General features: G+C 42.6%; 1 protein-coding gene across 1 annotated transcript in view; it reads left to right on the top strand.

Moving 5' to 3' along the window:
* dnah9l (dynein, axonemal, heavy polypeptide 9 like) overlaps positions 1-16964 on the top strand; it is a 329459-nt gene that overhangs the window by 279341 nt on the left and 33154 nt on the right. The window contains exons 67-70 of the mRNA XM_067988173.1: positions 7614-7778; positions 15413-15553; positions 15647-15817; positions 16074-16196. Of these exons, the coding sequence (XP_067844274.1) occupies positions 7614-7778; positions 15413-15553; positions 15647-15817; positions 16074-16196 (600 nt within the window). The remainder of the gene's footprint in view (positions 1-7613; positions 7779-15412; positions 15554-15646; positions 15818-16073; positions 16197-16964) is intronic.

Raw genomic sequence — 16964 nt, 5'->3', positions numbered from 1 at the left:
TCGGCAGAGAGATAATCACAGCAATCAAAGGAGTGAATGGTGTTCAAACAGGTTAGTCAGGGAAACATTACATCCAAGAATACTGAGGTGGGGTCACAAGGGGTCAAATGTAGCAGATGCTGGGGTTTGTATTAAAAACAGATAACTTTTTTGCTGGAAATCGCAGCAGGTCCAGCCGCATCTGTGTATGGAGAACAAGCCAACTACGATTTGAGTCTAGATGACTCTACGTCAGGTGGGGTTACATGTAGCGTGACACGAACCCAAGATCCCGGTTGAGGCCAGTGGGTTTGGTTTGGCCAAATGATTTTTTAACTCGTGAGGAAGAAGTGGGCAGGGGGGGGGGTCTTCTCATCAGAATTAAGGAGTCAGAGAGAAGGTGATATACATGTAGAGACTGCATTCTTGGAATTATCTTTAGATATTGAAATTGTTGAATCTCTTTAGAATGAGGATTTTGGACATTTAACGTGGGATCTGGAACTTTTGGGAAAAAAAGGGCATGGTATGCTTTTCTACATTAAAGCTGCTATATAAATGCAAGTTGCTGTTGTTGAGGTCTCAAATCAGATCGAGCTGCTGGTCCATGCGGCATTTACCTGAGGGTGCTCAGAGAAATGGGAGCTATATTAAGTGAACCCCTTGCTTGTCTATTTAATAGTTTGCTGGAGTCTGGAATCATTCCTATGGACTGGAGGGAGGCTTATGTTGTACTGATATTCAAAAAGCACAACAAGTCAGAGTCGGGAAATTATAGGCCCATTAGCTTGATGTCAGTTATAGTAAGGTTGTTAGAAGGGAACATTAAGGATACTGTTGACAGCAAGAGGATTATTAGAGACTCTCAACATCGCTCCTGGAAAAGAAGGTCATGTCATGGTTAAATTTTTCAAGGAGGTTACTAGGTTAATGGATGAAGGTAACCCTGTAGACATTGTATATTTGGACTTTAAAAAAGCTTTTGACAAGGTGTCACACAATAAGTTACTATATAAGATAGAGTCCTGTGGGTTTGAAAAAAGAACTTACATTTTTATATCACACCTTTCACGACCTCAGAACATCGCAAATTACTTTACAGCAAATGGAATACTTTTGAAGTGTAGTCACTGTTGTAATGTAGGAAAGGTGGCTGCTAATTTACACTCAGCCAGGTTCCACAAACAGCAATGAAAAAAATGACCAAATCATCTGTTTTTAGGTGTTGGTGGAGGGATAAATATTGGCCAGGTCACCGGAAGAACTCGCCTAGGCTTCTTTGAATATTACCATAGATTTTTTTTATGGCCACCTGAGTGGGCAGATGTCTCATCCAGTCAATTTACCATCCCATCCGAAAGATGGCACCTCCAACAGTGCGGCACTCCCACCGTAATGCACTAAAAGTGCCAGCCTATATTATGTGCTCAAGTCTCTGGAGTGGGGCTTAAACTCATGATCTTCTGACTCAGACTCTGACTGAGTCAAGGGCAGATCATGGGCTGGAGAGGGAATTGGTTGCATTCTTGTAGACAGATGGTTTTTATTGATGGCAGTGGTTCTGTGTGGAAACTGATTACTGGTGGAGTCCTGCAGAGATCAGTGTAAGGCCCATTACTTTTCATAGTCTATATTAATGATCTGGATGAACGTGTTAGGAGTACTGTCTGCCATTTTGCAGATGACATGAATATCTGTGCTGATGTCAGAAACTTTTGAGGAGAGAAAAAGATTACAATTGGATCTAGATGTGATGGGGAAATGGGCCCGTGTCTAGTAGATGACATTTAATGTAGATAAATGTAGCTATATGCAGGTGGGTAGGACTAATGCCAAGCATGTGCATATTGTGCTGGATTCTGAATTAAAGTCTGCTGAGCGAGAAAGAGACTTAGACATTATAGTGCATGAATCTATAAAGGTTCACGACCAGTGCTGAGAAAATATATCGAAGGCAAATAGAGTTATTAGGATGTATAGCTAGAACGATCCAATATGAAACAAAAAGAACCATAGTGTCTTTATACAAGACCTTGGTTAGACCCCATGTAGAATACTGTGTCCAGTTCTGGTCCCCTCATTTGATGGGAAATAGAGGCCCTGGAAAAGGTTTGGAGGAGGGCCATTAGACTAATACCTAGTTTTAAAATCCTTGGCTATCACGATAGGCTCAGAAAGCTGAATCTGTTTACTCTAGAAAAGCGTAGACTTCGGGGTGACTTGATCTAAGTATTGAAAATGATGAAGGGTCTAGACTGTGCCTATTTGGACAGAGTATTTGAATTGGAAAGGTCAGGGAGAACAACAGAACATGTGTTTAAGTTACATAAGCATAGAACTAAGTTAGATGTTAGGTACTTATATTTTCACATGGTCATGGACGTTTGGAGTAAGTTGTCTGCTTATACAGTCAGTGCAGATTCACTGCAAATGTTCAAAAGGGAGCTAGCTGAGGGGGGGGAGGGGGGAGGGTTGATATCGCAGTATACAGAAGGTAGGTGAGATGTTGTACTTATGGTCACTGTTATCTCCCCAAATTTGTTTTTGATCGCCTTTGGGGGTCGAAGAGCAATTTCATAGAATTTTTTCCCCTAAATGGGCCTTGGAGTTTTAAAAAATCTTTTTTTGCCTTTCCCAGGAGATTACATGGTTACTGGTGTATGGGGAGCATTTAGGGCAATGACTCTTAGTTGCAACCTGATTGAATGGGACAGACTTTATGGTCCAGCTGGTCTTTTTCTGTCCATCTTTTTCATATGTTTGTATGTTATCAAAAGGAAAGGGTTCTGTTTATCATAGAGTAGGATTTCTATTAAGGGCTATAGAGATAATTTGGTCTTAATTCCTTGGTGGTTGGGCAGATTTAGATGCAGTCCATATGACATCTGCTTCTATAGGGTTATGAACAGAGGTCTTTGACCCACATATTTATCTTAGTGATTGCTGTATTGTGTCATAACAGGTGGATATATATGCTCACTGTGAAGAGTAGGAACGAGACCAATTGGTGTACTGATTGAAGTATTTCTGATTAATTGGGGATAAGTCCTAGATGGCAGATTTGAAACTCTGCCGGGATGTGAGCATTTTTGGCTCTTCCGAAACTGTGATTCTGAACCAGTAACTCAGAGCAGAGCTGTCTACACCCAGCACTGTGTCTGTATGACTGCATTTTTGCTAGCATTTGTCTGCAGGGTAGGGTTAAGCTTATGTAATTTGTAGGGTGTATGATATGTTCTGTACATAAATTTTTAAGTTGTCCTTCCTCATTCTGTTGAATGTTAAGACTGAGCTGTTCTGCACAGCAACTCCCATTCTTCATCCTCCAGTGGTCTGAGGAGGTCTGCCTCCCAAGCTGCTCTGAGTCTTTCTGTGTGTCGTTGTGGTAGAAATGGCATGCAGAAAAGAAATGCTTGTGGATGATTTTTAGGCTGCGATGATAAACTTCAGATGAAGGGGAGCTCTGCTCTGAGCTGGTAGAAAATAGTTCAGCTTGTCGAAAAATGTCTGATTTGAATTTTTTTGAATTGTGCAACAACATGGAAGTTGTTGATGAATTATTAAATGGTTTTAAACCAGCCCCTTGGGGAAATGCTGCCTGCGATTATTTTTCTGTGTGACGTGTTAAATCTGATGAAGATTAATGAGTTTGAGAGTTCAATATGTAATGTATCCAAGTTTGCTGACGATACAAAGCTTGGAGGGAAAGTAAGCCGTTAGGAGGATGCAAAGAGGCTGCAAAGGGATATAGATAGGTTAAGTGAGTGGGCGAGAAGGTGGCAGATGGAATATAATGTGGAGAAATGTGAAATTATCCACTTTGGTAGGAAGAATAGAAAAGCAGAATATTTTTTAAAAGAAATGTTGGCAGTCAGAGGGATTTGGGTGTCCTTGTATATGAATCACAAAAAGTTGACATGTAGGGTACAGCAAGCAATTAGGAAGGCAAATGATATGTTCGGCTTTATTGCATGGGGGTTGGAGTATAAGAGTATGGAGGCCTTGCTGCAATTATATAGGGCTTTAGTGAGACCACACCTGGAGTACTGTGTACAGTTTTGGTCTCCATACCTAAGGAAGGATATACTTGCCTTAGAGGAGTGCAACGAAGGTTCATTAGATTGATTCCTGGGATGAGAGATTGAGTAGAATGGGCTAAATTCTCTGGAGTTGGGAAGAATGAGAAGTGATCTCATTGAAATGTATAAAATTCTTAGAGGGCTTGACAGGGTAGATGCTGAGAGGCTGTTTCCCCTGGCTGGAGAATCTAGAACTAGGAGTCATAGTCTCAAGATAAGGGGCTGGCCATTTAGGACCGAGATGAGGAAACATTTCTTCACTTAGAGGGTTGTGAATCTTTGGAATTCTCTACCCCAGAGGGCTGTGGATGCTCATTTGTTGAGTATATTCAAGACTGAGATCGATAGATTTTTGGATACCAAGGGAATCAAAAAATATGGGGATAGGGCGGGAAAGTGGAGTTGAGGTTGGAGTTTATTAAATGGCGCAGCAGACTCAAGGGGCCGAATGGCCTACTCCTGTTCCTATTTCTTATGTTCTTATGTATCTTTGAATGTGAGAGAGTTTTGTCATGAAATAAGAACTTGCATTTATATATAGCCTTTCCTGGCCTCAGGATGTCCCAAAGTACTTAATAGCCAATTAAGTACTTTTGAAGTGTAGTCACTGTTGTAATGTAGGAAACGCAGCAGCCAATTTGTGCACAGCAATGTCCCACAAACAGCAATGAGCTAAATGTCCAGATAATCTGTGTTAGTGATGCTAGTTGAAGGATAAATATTGGCCAGGACACCCTTGTTCTTCTTTAAAAAGAGAACTCCCTTGCTTTTCTTTAAAAAGTGTAAAGAGATCTTTTACATCTACCTGAGAGGGCAGATGAGGCCTTGGTTTAAAGTTTCATCCTAAAGACGGCACTTCCAACAGTACTGCACTCCCTCAGTACTGCACTTGAGTGTCAACCTGGATTATGTGATCAAGTCTCTTCAGTGGGGCTTGAACCCATAACTTTTTGACTCGGAGATGAGAGCGCTACCACTGAACTAGGGCTGACACCTAATAAGATAAGCCCTGGTCATCCTTCATTAGTATAAAGTCTTCAGGAGAGTCAAGCAGGAGACGGCAGCACGGGAGTCAACATATTTGATTGATAGTAAACTTAAGATCTTTTACTTTTTTCTCAACTGAATATCCACAATATCACCACCTTATTGTAAAGTGATCTGAGATGTTTGCCTGCAGGTGAGGAGCATTAATAAATGCACGTCCTTATTGTTTCCTGACTTCATATTTATTGTGCCAATCACAAGGTACGGCCAGAGACTTTTTTTTTACCCAAAAAGCCTTTGAAAAGCCTGAAATATGCTTTTAAATTGTTTTCAGACCTTTTATGACCAGCACAATTTATGCCCCCAGATACAATTACATACCATTAAAATTGCCCATCATTTGCAGCAGAATGCAGATTTCCTACCCTCTGGAAATCTCTCACGTTAAGGCAAATATGGGCCACAAGCTTGCTTAAATTATTACAATGAGGCTGACTCCAGGAATCCAAGCATGGTCAGGACTCAGCCAATCCACTGCAGTCTACATCCCGCCCCTCCCACCATTTCCACACATGGATCTGAAAATAGGCTCTACTGAGTTTGATCCGAGGGTCAGCCAGTTGGCTAAAATGTTACAGGCATAGTGGATCCTTTTTTATATACAGTCAAGACTGTAGCAACTCTGAGGGAATTCTGCAGGATACTTGACTTCAGGGAAGAAGAAGAAAGGACTTGTCAACATAATAGTTCATATAGGATGATGTTTTAAAATATTTGTTCTTAGGATGGGAGCGAGACTGCCAAAACCGCATTTATTGCCCTTCCCTGGCTGGCTCGATAAGGTGATGCTGGGCCGCTTTCTTGAACCGTTGCAGTCTTTGTGGTGTTGGTACCCACACAAGGGTGTTAGGTAGGGAATTCCAGGATATTGTCCCAGATAAAGGAATGGTGATATATGTCCAAGTTAAGATGGTTTGTTACTTGGAAGGGAACCTGGAGGTAATGGTGTTTCCACGACATTACTGCTCTTGTCCTTCTTGGTGGTAGAGGTCATAAGGGAGGGAGGTGCTGCTGAAGTAACCTCAGTGAGTTGCTGGAATATATCCTGTAGATCGGTACATCCTGTAGATCGTACATCCTGTAGACACAGTATGCTAGTGATAGAGGGGGTCGATATTGAGTCCAGTGGCAGGCGCACTGATTAAGCCCCTTTTTGAAGGATATTATCCTGGATGTGGTGCTGGAAAAAAAGTTGATCGATGGAGGAAGAACAGAATAGAGGTGTTCAGTTATTGAAGTGGATTAGCAACTGCCTCAATCACAGCGGACAGCAATACATGGAGCTGCATTGGAATGGCAGGAAGTGACTGTTGGGGTGCCTCAAGGATCGGTTATTTTATGCAATAAGTAGCTACACCATATATACCAGGAAGGCCTCAGGTACAATCGTGGTCTGTGCTAATTTAACTGATCTCAGCTGGGGAAGCAGTAGGGACACTAAAATTGATCTCAGTGAACCTGGCTTAGGGAGGGGAAAGTCGGCAAGTTTGTGCTGCTGTTCTCTGTGCAGCAAACCATACTGAAAGTGCACATGTGAATGTTAAAATAGGCTCGGGCTTGGCTGAGGTGTCCTGCACAGTTTAATATTCTCCTGACACTCACCTTCAAAGCATTTATACAAATAATAGCTTCTTGGGGTAGGGCAGTGGAATGGGCTAGATGCCTTTGGGTCCAGGAGGAAGTCAATGCCTTCAGAAAATTAATTTTAAAAAAACTTTAAATAGACATGTTCTATATGGGGAAAGAGTAGGGCAGTGGAACTAATAGTTGCCCTGAGAGGAAAATCGGCCTTGTGGTGTTTCACAGCCTTGTCTCTCTCAGTAATATTTGCCTAGGATGTAACACAGATGCTTTCTACTCATGATATTAACAGGCCATTAAGATCACCACAGTTTAGATCAGGATTCACACTGCACTCCTTGTTCTGTTATTTGTCTTTAGTGCTTATTGTCCAACACATTGGCCTAGATTTTCCTCCAAATTGCCACCCATTTTTGTAGGAATTTGCCATTTTCTGAAGCTACTAAAATTCACTTTGTCAATTAAACATCACTCGTAGTATACGATGGTGAAAAACAACACAGAGGTTTTACAAAAGTGAGTTGTGGGTACTTAGCTGTATGTAAGTCTCTGGTGTAGTATATGTAGATATTTTTAAAATTGTAATATCATTTTGACTTAATATGAATTAAACACAATAGGAAATGAGATGTCTTGTTTCAGATATTGCAATACATTTTAGCCTCTTTGCTAACTCAATGAAAATGCTTTCTCTGTATAATTTGTATATAATGTGTGTATAAGTCATACTACAACTATAAAAGTGATTCAGCACTCAAATGGTTATTACAATGAATGTACTACAGCAGGACATTTAGTTAGTACTGTAATCTGGAACCACTAGACTTGCATTCCTGTCATTTGTATACCCACTGTTGAGATGAAAGCCGTTACATTTCTACTCTGTTTATTAGAAACAGCATCAGAACCATACTTTAATTTTCTTAGTCTGAGCTCACCAAGCAACAGAATGATTTCAAAATTGAGCTGAAGCTACTTGAGGATGAGCTGTTGACACGACTTTCAGCTGCAGACAGGAACTTCTTGGGAGATACATTACTAGTGGAAAAACTTGAAACCACAAAGCACACAGCAGCTGAAATAGAAATGAAGGTATGAAAAAGCAAGCATGCACAATCTTAAGTGCCTTGTTGTTGAAAGTCTGCCCAATTCCATTAGCAACTCCATTCCTTTACTGGTTCCCAGTAGTGGAAGATGTATGATTCACCCATCTACACTTTATAAAAGTTAGCAGCCACCCAAAAACAGTTTCATTTTTAAAAAATCGAAGCTCTTATATTTTCAGTTTGGATCCTAATACACAAATTCAAGCAGCAAATTGACGCATTGTGTATTTCACATCCTGCCCAGCTATCTTTCTCTATGTGCCTTTTTCATAGATATTGATCTCTGAAGACACTTCATCTTATAACAGACGAGGCTGTATGAAAAATGTCTAATCTGGTTACACAATTGTATAAAATCCTCCTTTCTGTTTTGCATGTCACTCTCAGATTTTATTCTCCTTTGAGAACTGTAGTGCCATTTTTGCACTTAGGAAAGAAAATACAAATTCCCAAAGTGTTTGGTTCAGTCTTTTGCGATTGAAACATATGTGATTAAATGTTCCTTATAACATTCATTGTAAATGTCAGACATTGTACTGGTATGTACAATGTCTGTATTTCACAGTGAAATGCAAGTACAACAAATATGCATATTGACAATAGAAATCAGTTGGAATATACCTTCAATTTACAGTACACTTTCTGGCTGGCCCCAAAATGATCATCTCTTCCTCATCTACTTACTGCCCCTTGGCAATGTCATCTGCAGACATGGGGTCAGCTTCAACATTCATGCTGACAACATCCAACTCCACCTCTGCACTATCTCCCTCAATACTTCTACTATCCCTGCATTGTCTGACAATTTGTCTGACATCCATTCTTGAATGGGCCACAATTTTCTCCGGTTAAACATTGGGAAGACTGAAGCCATTGTCCTTGGCCCACACTGCAAACCCCATACCTTTGCCACCAATTCCATCCCCCTCCCCACCCAATGTCTCGGGCTGAACCAGACTATTCAGAAACTTGCCTTTGTTTTTGATCCTGTGCTGAGCTTCAAAGGCCGTATCCTCTCCATCACAAAGACCACCTTCATCTACCTCTGTAACTTCACCCATTTCCATCCCTGCTTCAGTCCATCTGCAACTAAAACCTCATCCACACCTTTGTCACCTCCAGACTCAACTATTCCAATATTATCCGGGCCAGCTTTCTATCCACCCTCCATAAACTTCAGCCCATCCAAAATACTGCTGCCTATATCCTATTCCAAACCAAGTCCTGCACATCCATCACTCCAATCCTCGCTGACCTACGTGAGCTCCTATTCCCCCAGTGTCTCAATTTAAAATTTTCATCCTTGTGTTTAAATTCCTTCATGCTCTTGCTCCTTCCCTATCTCTGTAACTTTCTCCAGTCCTACAACCTCCTTCCTTGAACACTCCGTCCCTCTGACTCTGGCCTCTTGTGTATCCCTCCCTCCATTTGCCCCACTATTGATGCTGTGCCTTCAGCTGCCTGGGCCCCGTGCTCTGGAATTCTCTCCTTCAATCTCTCCACCTCTCCACCACCCTCTCCTCCATGAAGACCCTCCTTTATCATAGAATCATAGAATGATACAGCACAGAAGGGGGCCATTCAGCCAATCATGCCTGTGCCGGCACTTTCAAAGAGCTATCCAATTAGTCCCACTCCCCTGCTCTTTCCCCGTAGCCCTGCAGATTTTCCCCTTCAATTATTTATTCAATTTCTTTTTGAAAGTTATCATTGAATTTGCTTCCACCGCCCATTCAGGCAGTGCATTCCAGACCAAAACAACTCACTGCATAAACATTTTTTTCCTCATGTCGCCTCTGGTTCTTTTGTCAATTACCTTAAATCTGTGACCTCTGGTTACCAACCCTTCTGCCACTGGAAACAGTTTCTCCTTATTTACTCTATAAAAACTCTTCATGATTTTGAACACCTCTATTAAATCCCCCCTTAACCTTCTCTGCTCTAAGGAGAACAACCCCAGATTCTCTAGTCTGTCCACATAATTGAAGTCTTTCGTCCCTGGTACCATTCTAGTAAATCTCCTCTGCACCCTCTCTAAGTCCTTGACATCCTTCCTAAAGTGTGGTGCCCAGAATTGGACACAATACACCAGCTGGAGCCTAGCCAGTGTTTGATAAAGATTCAGCATGACTTCCTTACTTTTTTACTCTATGCCTCTATTTGTGAAGCCGAAGATCCCATGGGCCCGATGTTAGCAGGGCTGTGGGTTCTTGGCGGGGGGGCTATCGGGCCCGTGGGTAACGCGCCCGGTGAAATCAGTCAGTTTCCCACGCGATTGTAGGATCCAATCCACTAATTGGATCCACTTACCTGCTCCTCCGGGTTCCCCACTGCTGATCTGCGCGTCGGGCGGGCTGCGCATGCGCAGTAAGATCTGTCAGCTGGAGGCGCTCTATTTAAAGGGGTAGTCCTCCACTGACAGATGCTGCAACAAATAGCAAAAATTACAGCATGGAGCAGCCCAGGGGGAAGGCTGCTCCCAGTTTAATGATGCCTCACTCCAGGTATCAATACATGGGGTGAGGAGGAGGGGGAGGACAGAGATCTTCCTCCCGGCGTGCGGGAGGAAGCGGCCTGCCTCTGCCACCAGGAAGGCCTGGCTCGAGGTGGCAGAGGTCACCAGCACAACCAACATATCGCCCACCTGCATACAGTGCAGGAGGCGCTCCAATGACCTCAGTAGGTCAGCCAAAGTCAGTACACGTAGTCTTCCCCCTACACTCCGTCTGCCACATCACTGCCCCCACCCCACATCTCCTTCGGCACTGCCAACACTACTCTGTCACATCACCCCTCATACCCACTCAAACCTCATCCTCATCTTACCTGCACCTACTCACCTCGCCAGTACTCATCCTGCCACTACCACTCAACCCAATCCTCATACAATCTCATGGCTCTCTCTCATACTCACCCTCTTGTGCATCTCTTTCACGGCCAGCCTCACTCAACCTGCCACTACCTGTGCTGCAGCCACAGGGCATGCATCACATATGTGCAGTAGGCAGCGTAAGGCAAACATGTCGTGAGCATGAAGGGGATGCACAAGGGTGTCTGAGGGTTTGTCATGGGTGTTATTATATTGAATTTCTGACCAACTCAAATGACATATTATATTGGCACCACTACTGCCATGTCTTCGCGAATCCTGTCTGGTCTGTGCAATAATGCCCTCTCCTGAGGATCACTATGAGGACCCACAACTGATGCCACCCACTGTGTCACTGCAGAGTGGGTGTAGGTGTATTTGCAGGGCTCTTTTGTGCAGACAACTGAGAGACATCGGCGATGTCCCCGGTTGCACCCTGGAAGGATGCGGAGGAGAAGTTGTTGAGGGCAGTGGTGACTTTGACAGCGACAGGTAAGAAGATGGTGCTCGGGCCAGCCAGGAGCAGCTCGGCATGAAAGAGGCTGCAGATGTCCACGACTACATGTCGAGTGACTCTGAGCCTCCGTGTGCACTGCTGCTCAGAGAGGTCCAGGAAGCTGAGCCTTGGTCTGTGGACCCTGTGGCGAGGGTAGTGCCCTCTGCGACGCATCTCTCTCTGCGGTAGCCCTCCCTCCTGCTGTACAGGTGGATGTGTCACAGCACTGTGTTGTGGGGCTCCACGTGTCAGAGGTGGATGGTGAGGCTGGTGATGCTGTTTGCCCTCCGAGGAGGTCATGACTGCAGCTACGGCAGCCCCCATCTGCAAGATGTACATCTGAGGGGGTCCGCAAGGTAGGTACATGTCTCTGGACCCCGGGGTAAGTGTGCAGGTTGGTGACTTTGACTGTCAGGAGGAGGGTGGTGGAGGCCAACCTTTGTCCCAAGGGACAGAGTGGCCTCCTGCAATGGGTGAGGGTCTCCCCCCGCCCCCCCCCCCCACCTGTCAAATGGACCTTTGCAGCTGCCACAGGCTGACAGCTGCAACACGTCCATTTGACCTGGGAGTGTTTCCCCCAGTGTGGGAAACAGTCCCACTTTGTTCTAAAATCCCACATAGTCCCTTAATCAGGTCAGTTAATGACCTGAAATACCTAAATAAATACTGTCAAGTGGCATCCCGCTGGCTTTAATTGCCTGCAGGATTCCCACCAGCGGGGGCTGCGCGCCCACGCCGGCGCGTCAGCGGGGAACCCGGAAGTGCGCGGGTTCGGGGCGGGATCCGGTACCGCGCCGGGATTCTCCGATTTTCGGAGCCCCCCCCCCCTGCCAGGAACGCACCCGATAGCGGGTGCTAAAATAGAGCTCCATATGTCTCTTTTTAACAGCTTCCTCAAACTTCAAAAACTTGTGTATGTACACCCCCATGTCTTTCTGTTCCTGCACCCTCTTTAAAATTGCACCATTTAGTTTATATTGCCTCTCCCCATTCTTCCTACCAAAATGAATCACTTCACATTTCTCTGTTAAATTTCATCTGCCATGTGTGTGCCCATTTCACCAGTCTATGTCCTCCTGAAATCTGTTACTATCCTCCTCACTGTTTACTACATTTCCAAGTTTTGTGTCATCTGCAAACTTTGAAATTATGCCCTGTACACCCAAGTCCAGGTCATTAATATATATCCCAACACCAACCCCTGGGGGACACCACTGCACACTTCCTTCCAGTCTGAAAAACAACCGTTCACCACTGCTCTCTGTTTTCTGTCCCTTAGCCAATTTTGTATCCATGCTGTCACTGTCCCTTTAAACCCATGAGCTTTAATTTTGCTAACAAGTTTATTATGTGGTACTTTATCAAATGCCTTTTGAATGCCCATATACACAACATCAACCCTCTCCGTTACTTCATCAAAGAACTCAATCGAGTTAGACAAACACGACTTGCCTTTAACAAATCTGTTCTGGTTTTCATTTATTAACCAATATTTTACAAAGTACCAATTAATTTTGTCCTGGATTAATTTCTCTCAAAGTTTCCTCACCACCAACTTTAGGCTGACTGGCCTGTAGTTGCCGGGTTTATCCCTCTCCCCTTTATTGAACAGGGATGTAACATTTGCATTCCTCCAGTCCTCTGGTACCACTCCCATATCAAAGGAGGATTGGAAGATTGCAATTTCGACCCTTACTTCCCTCAGTAACCTAGGATGCATTCCATCTGGACTGGGTGATTTTTCTACTTTGTGCACTGCCAACCTTTTTAGTACTTCCTCTTTATCTATTTTATCCTATCCAATTTCTCTACTACCTCCTCCTTTACTGTGACATTGGCAGTATCCTCTTCTTTAGTGAAGACAGATGCAAAGTATTCATTTACTACCTCAGCCATGTCCTCTACCTCCACAAGAAGATCTCCTTTTTGGACCCTAATCACCCTCACTCTTCATTTGACTACCCTTTTACTATTTACATGTTTATAGAAGACTTTTGGGTTGCCTTTTATGCCACCTACTTATGTATTCTCATACACTATCTCTGTCCCTCTTATTTCCTTTTTCAGTTCCCACCTGTACTTTTTGTATTCAGCTTGGTTCTCTACTGAATTATGAACCCGGCATTTATCATAAGCTTCCGTTTTCTGTTTCATTTTAATCTCTCAATCTTTAGTCATCCAGGGAGCTAATAGCTTTGGATGCCCTTCCTTTCCACCTCGTGTTTAGTCTGTAACCGAGCTATCTCCTCTTTGAAGGCCTCCCATTGCTCGTTTACTGTTTTACCAGCCAATCTTTGATTCCAGTCCACCTGGGCCAGATCCCTTTTCAACTCACTAAAATTAGCCCTCCTCCAGTTGAGTATTTTCACATTTGATTTTTCAATCCCTTCTCTTTTCACCAAGCTTTTGGTCACCCCTCCTAATATCTCTTCCTTTGACCCAGTGTTCATTTTTTTCCCAATTATGTCTCTGTGAAGTGCCTTAGGAAGTTTTTCTATGTTAAAGGCACCATACAAATGCAAGTTGTGTTGTCTTCATTATAACAATGGTCTACTGTATGTATTCAGGATATTAATGATCGCACTCATTTAATAGGAGTCTAAAACATGACACGAGACATAAAACTTGACGCAAAGAGAAACATGTCATGCAATATGTCGTGACGTGAAATGTGTCATGACGTTTGACGTGACGTAAAGCGTGTCATGACGTGAAACGTGCCGGGACGTAAAACCACATTTAAAGTAACAATTTTATGAAGCATTGATGCTTCTCGTGTCTTTTGAATTAAAAATGATTTTAGAACAACAAAATGTTATAGAAATGCCTAAAATCATTTGCTTGCTCAGTAAAACTTGCCTTCCAAATATTTTTTCAACTTGCTTCCCCAATGTCTCCGCAAATTTATTCAATGAGTAACTGAACCACACAGACAAGGAAAATCCCAGGTTCAATTCTGGTCTGTACTGAATGACCAGATCTTAGCTAAGACAGCATAGTACCACAATTGGCTCCAGTAGCCTTGGTTTAGAAAGAGGAAAATTGGCCATGGTTCTTACTCCCGATTGCTATCCAACAACCCCTGCTGGAAGTACATGTGTGTGGATTTCGGCTAAGGATAGAACCTGAGGTGGTTGTGATGCCCTGTGGTGGATTCACCATCGACACTTACATATGAATAATTGTAGGTTTCTCCTACTTTCAGGATTCAATTTAATCCAACTCAAGAGACTTGTCCGTGACAACAACAAACCACTATGGGTACAGGCATGTTGATTATAGGCATAACAAATTTATTAAGTAGTTTTACACTCAGTACAAAGAAGTAACACTTAAAAAAGACGATAGTCACAGTCTGTTCCTCAAAACCTCGGTAGTAGCCCTCCGAGTGACTGTGTCTCTCTATCTCTTGCTGCGTTCTGTTAAGTGTAGATTCTCTTCTTTCTTCCTCTGGGTCTCCGCGCTGCCTCTCGGGTTCAATAGTAGTTCTTTTGAACCCTTTTCCTGCCTATGTGGCAACTAACAGTTGCCTGGGCTATCTCACCCACGCCATTAATCATCATTCCTAACCTTCAATAGTACATTCTATGCTTACTCCCGGTATCACCCCGTTCCTTGCTTTTGCAGACTGAACCATTCCTTATCTGAGAATTTACATCAACAGTCTTTACATGAGTTACTGCAAAAGCAGTTTTACCCCAACAATCTTTACGTTAGTTGTTGCAAAGGTCTTTTACTTTGGTAAGTTTGGAATGTTTCGGGCCACTTTGATTAGTGATTTAATTAACATCCTGTCCTTGGTTATCTGTTCATTTCAAACATCACATTACTGCAGCACATTCCTTGCAAATACACTCATTGCCTGGACCTTCACCGCCTGCTTGTTGCAAACATTATACTGCTTCAGCACACCCTTTGTCTTTAACTTCATTTTGGTTTAATTGACCATTCATGCTTACTTCTCGACTTTATGCCATGTTACACTGGGTTTATACATAATGTAGTTATTTTAACAATATCCAAAAACTTCGGTACATATTAAATGTAAGTTCATAAAGACATAACACCATGCATGCTTATATTAAAATACTTCTAAATCAACTATATCTTACATAATGGCCACTTGAGCAAGATGCCAGTAGGCATCTGACACTCACCAAGCCAAGCCTTTAGGAGAGAGAAAATTGGTGGAGAAAAAAATGCTTTAAAATAATTATTTAGCATCACATCTTAACCGTTACTATCTTTTGTATAGGTGCTTGAAGCTAAAGTTAATGAAGTAAAGATCAATGAAGCTCGTGAACACTATCGTCCTGCGGCTGTCAGAGCTTCTCTGCTCTACTTTATCATGAATGACCTTAATATGATCAATCCTATGTACCGGTTCTCACTCAAGGTTACTATTAATTTATACAGCACTATTTATACATATGTTTTCCACAATTAAAATAGCAATAAATGAACAGCTAGCGATTTCTTTTATCTTTAGGCATTTGCTGCTGTGTTTCACAAAGCTGTACAACAGGCTGAAGAGTCTGATGATGTGAGAGTGAGAGTAACTAATCTAACTGATGAGATCACATATTCAACATTCATTTACATTAGCCGTGGGCTGTTCGAAAGGGATAAACTTACCTTTACAGCTCAAATGTCTTTTCAGGTATGAATTTGAATTACTTTATTAAGTATTAGCTGGTGCATAATATTTTTACAAATAAAAATGTATGTTATATAACAGACTCCTCATGACCAACTTTTGATATTTGTTTACTCTCGATATTATTCTCATATCAGGTATAGCAGGCATTAGGAAAGTAATATATCAACTGTGCATGCTAGGATTTGCTGTAGGAATGGATATGAAATAACAGTTCATGTTATAATTGTAATATGGATGTCCAAATTTCCTTGTATAGCTTTTACTTATGAAAAAGGAAATAGATGCTCGTGAACTTGATTTCTTGCTCAGATTTAATACTGACCATAATTACAACAGTCCTGTGGACTTCCTGTCAAACACAGCATGGAGTGCAATAAAGGTATGCATTTGCTTCTAGCAGACTTGGATTTTTGGAAAAGTGTAGAAGCAGTAAATGACATTATAAAGCTTTTAAACTAGGAAGTTAACCACGAATGCTCCATGTATTTGTTGAGTACAGCTTAAGTATCTTAAATGTGTCGAAATATAATTATCAATTCAGAAAAGTGATTCTCTCTACTTTTTGAGACTATATTTTGCCTACTCTTTAAGTCCTTGTACTACATGCCATTCCTGATCCAAGAGAACCAACCTCCTCAAAGGCCTCTACCACTGCTACTGTGCAAAGAGACATGAGGTGGTGCATGAGACTCATTCAGGAGAACTCGCCACAAGTTACCTTCCTAATCACCTTCGAAAGGCCCAGTATTAAGATGCTAAAGTACTCAAATCTTTATTTGTGGAAGATAATGGAGTAGAACTTGATCATCGTTGCACCCATTTTCCAGGCAGAAAACAGGAGCAAAAAGGACCAATTTTGTGGGGCTGTGTCCTACACACCACAGATTCCATGAAATATGTCCGCTCCCATCTTGAGTCGGGCAATTTTTCAGACGTCCCTGGAGGCCTCCTAAAATAGGTGTTAAGCTCCTTGCATATGTTAATCTGGAGTCTAATGCCTATTTTAGGACCCCTTCCTGAAATTGGGCTGCCCTGAGTGGGAGACACCCACGTCAAGAAGCAGCCACCAACAAAAGGTAAATATTTTTTTTAAAATAACATTCACGTGGAGCCAGGAGGAGCGGGATTGCTCCTCCTGGATTCCCAG

Source organism: Heptranchias perlo, chromosome 7 (genome assembly GCF_035084215.1).
Source record: "Heptranchias perlo isolate sHepPer1 chromosome 7, sHepPer1.hap1, whole genome shotgun sequence".
Classification (NCBI taxonomy): Eukaryota; Metazoa; Chordata; class Chondrichthyes; order Hexanchiformes; family Hexanchidae; genus Heptranchias; species Heptranchias perlo.
Note: the sequence above shows the minus strand (reverse complement) of the source record. Positions and strands in the feature narration are given on the sequence as shown.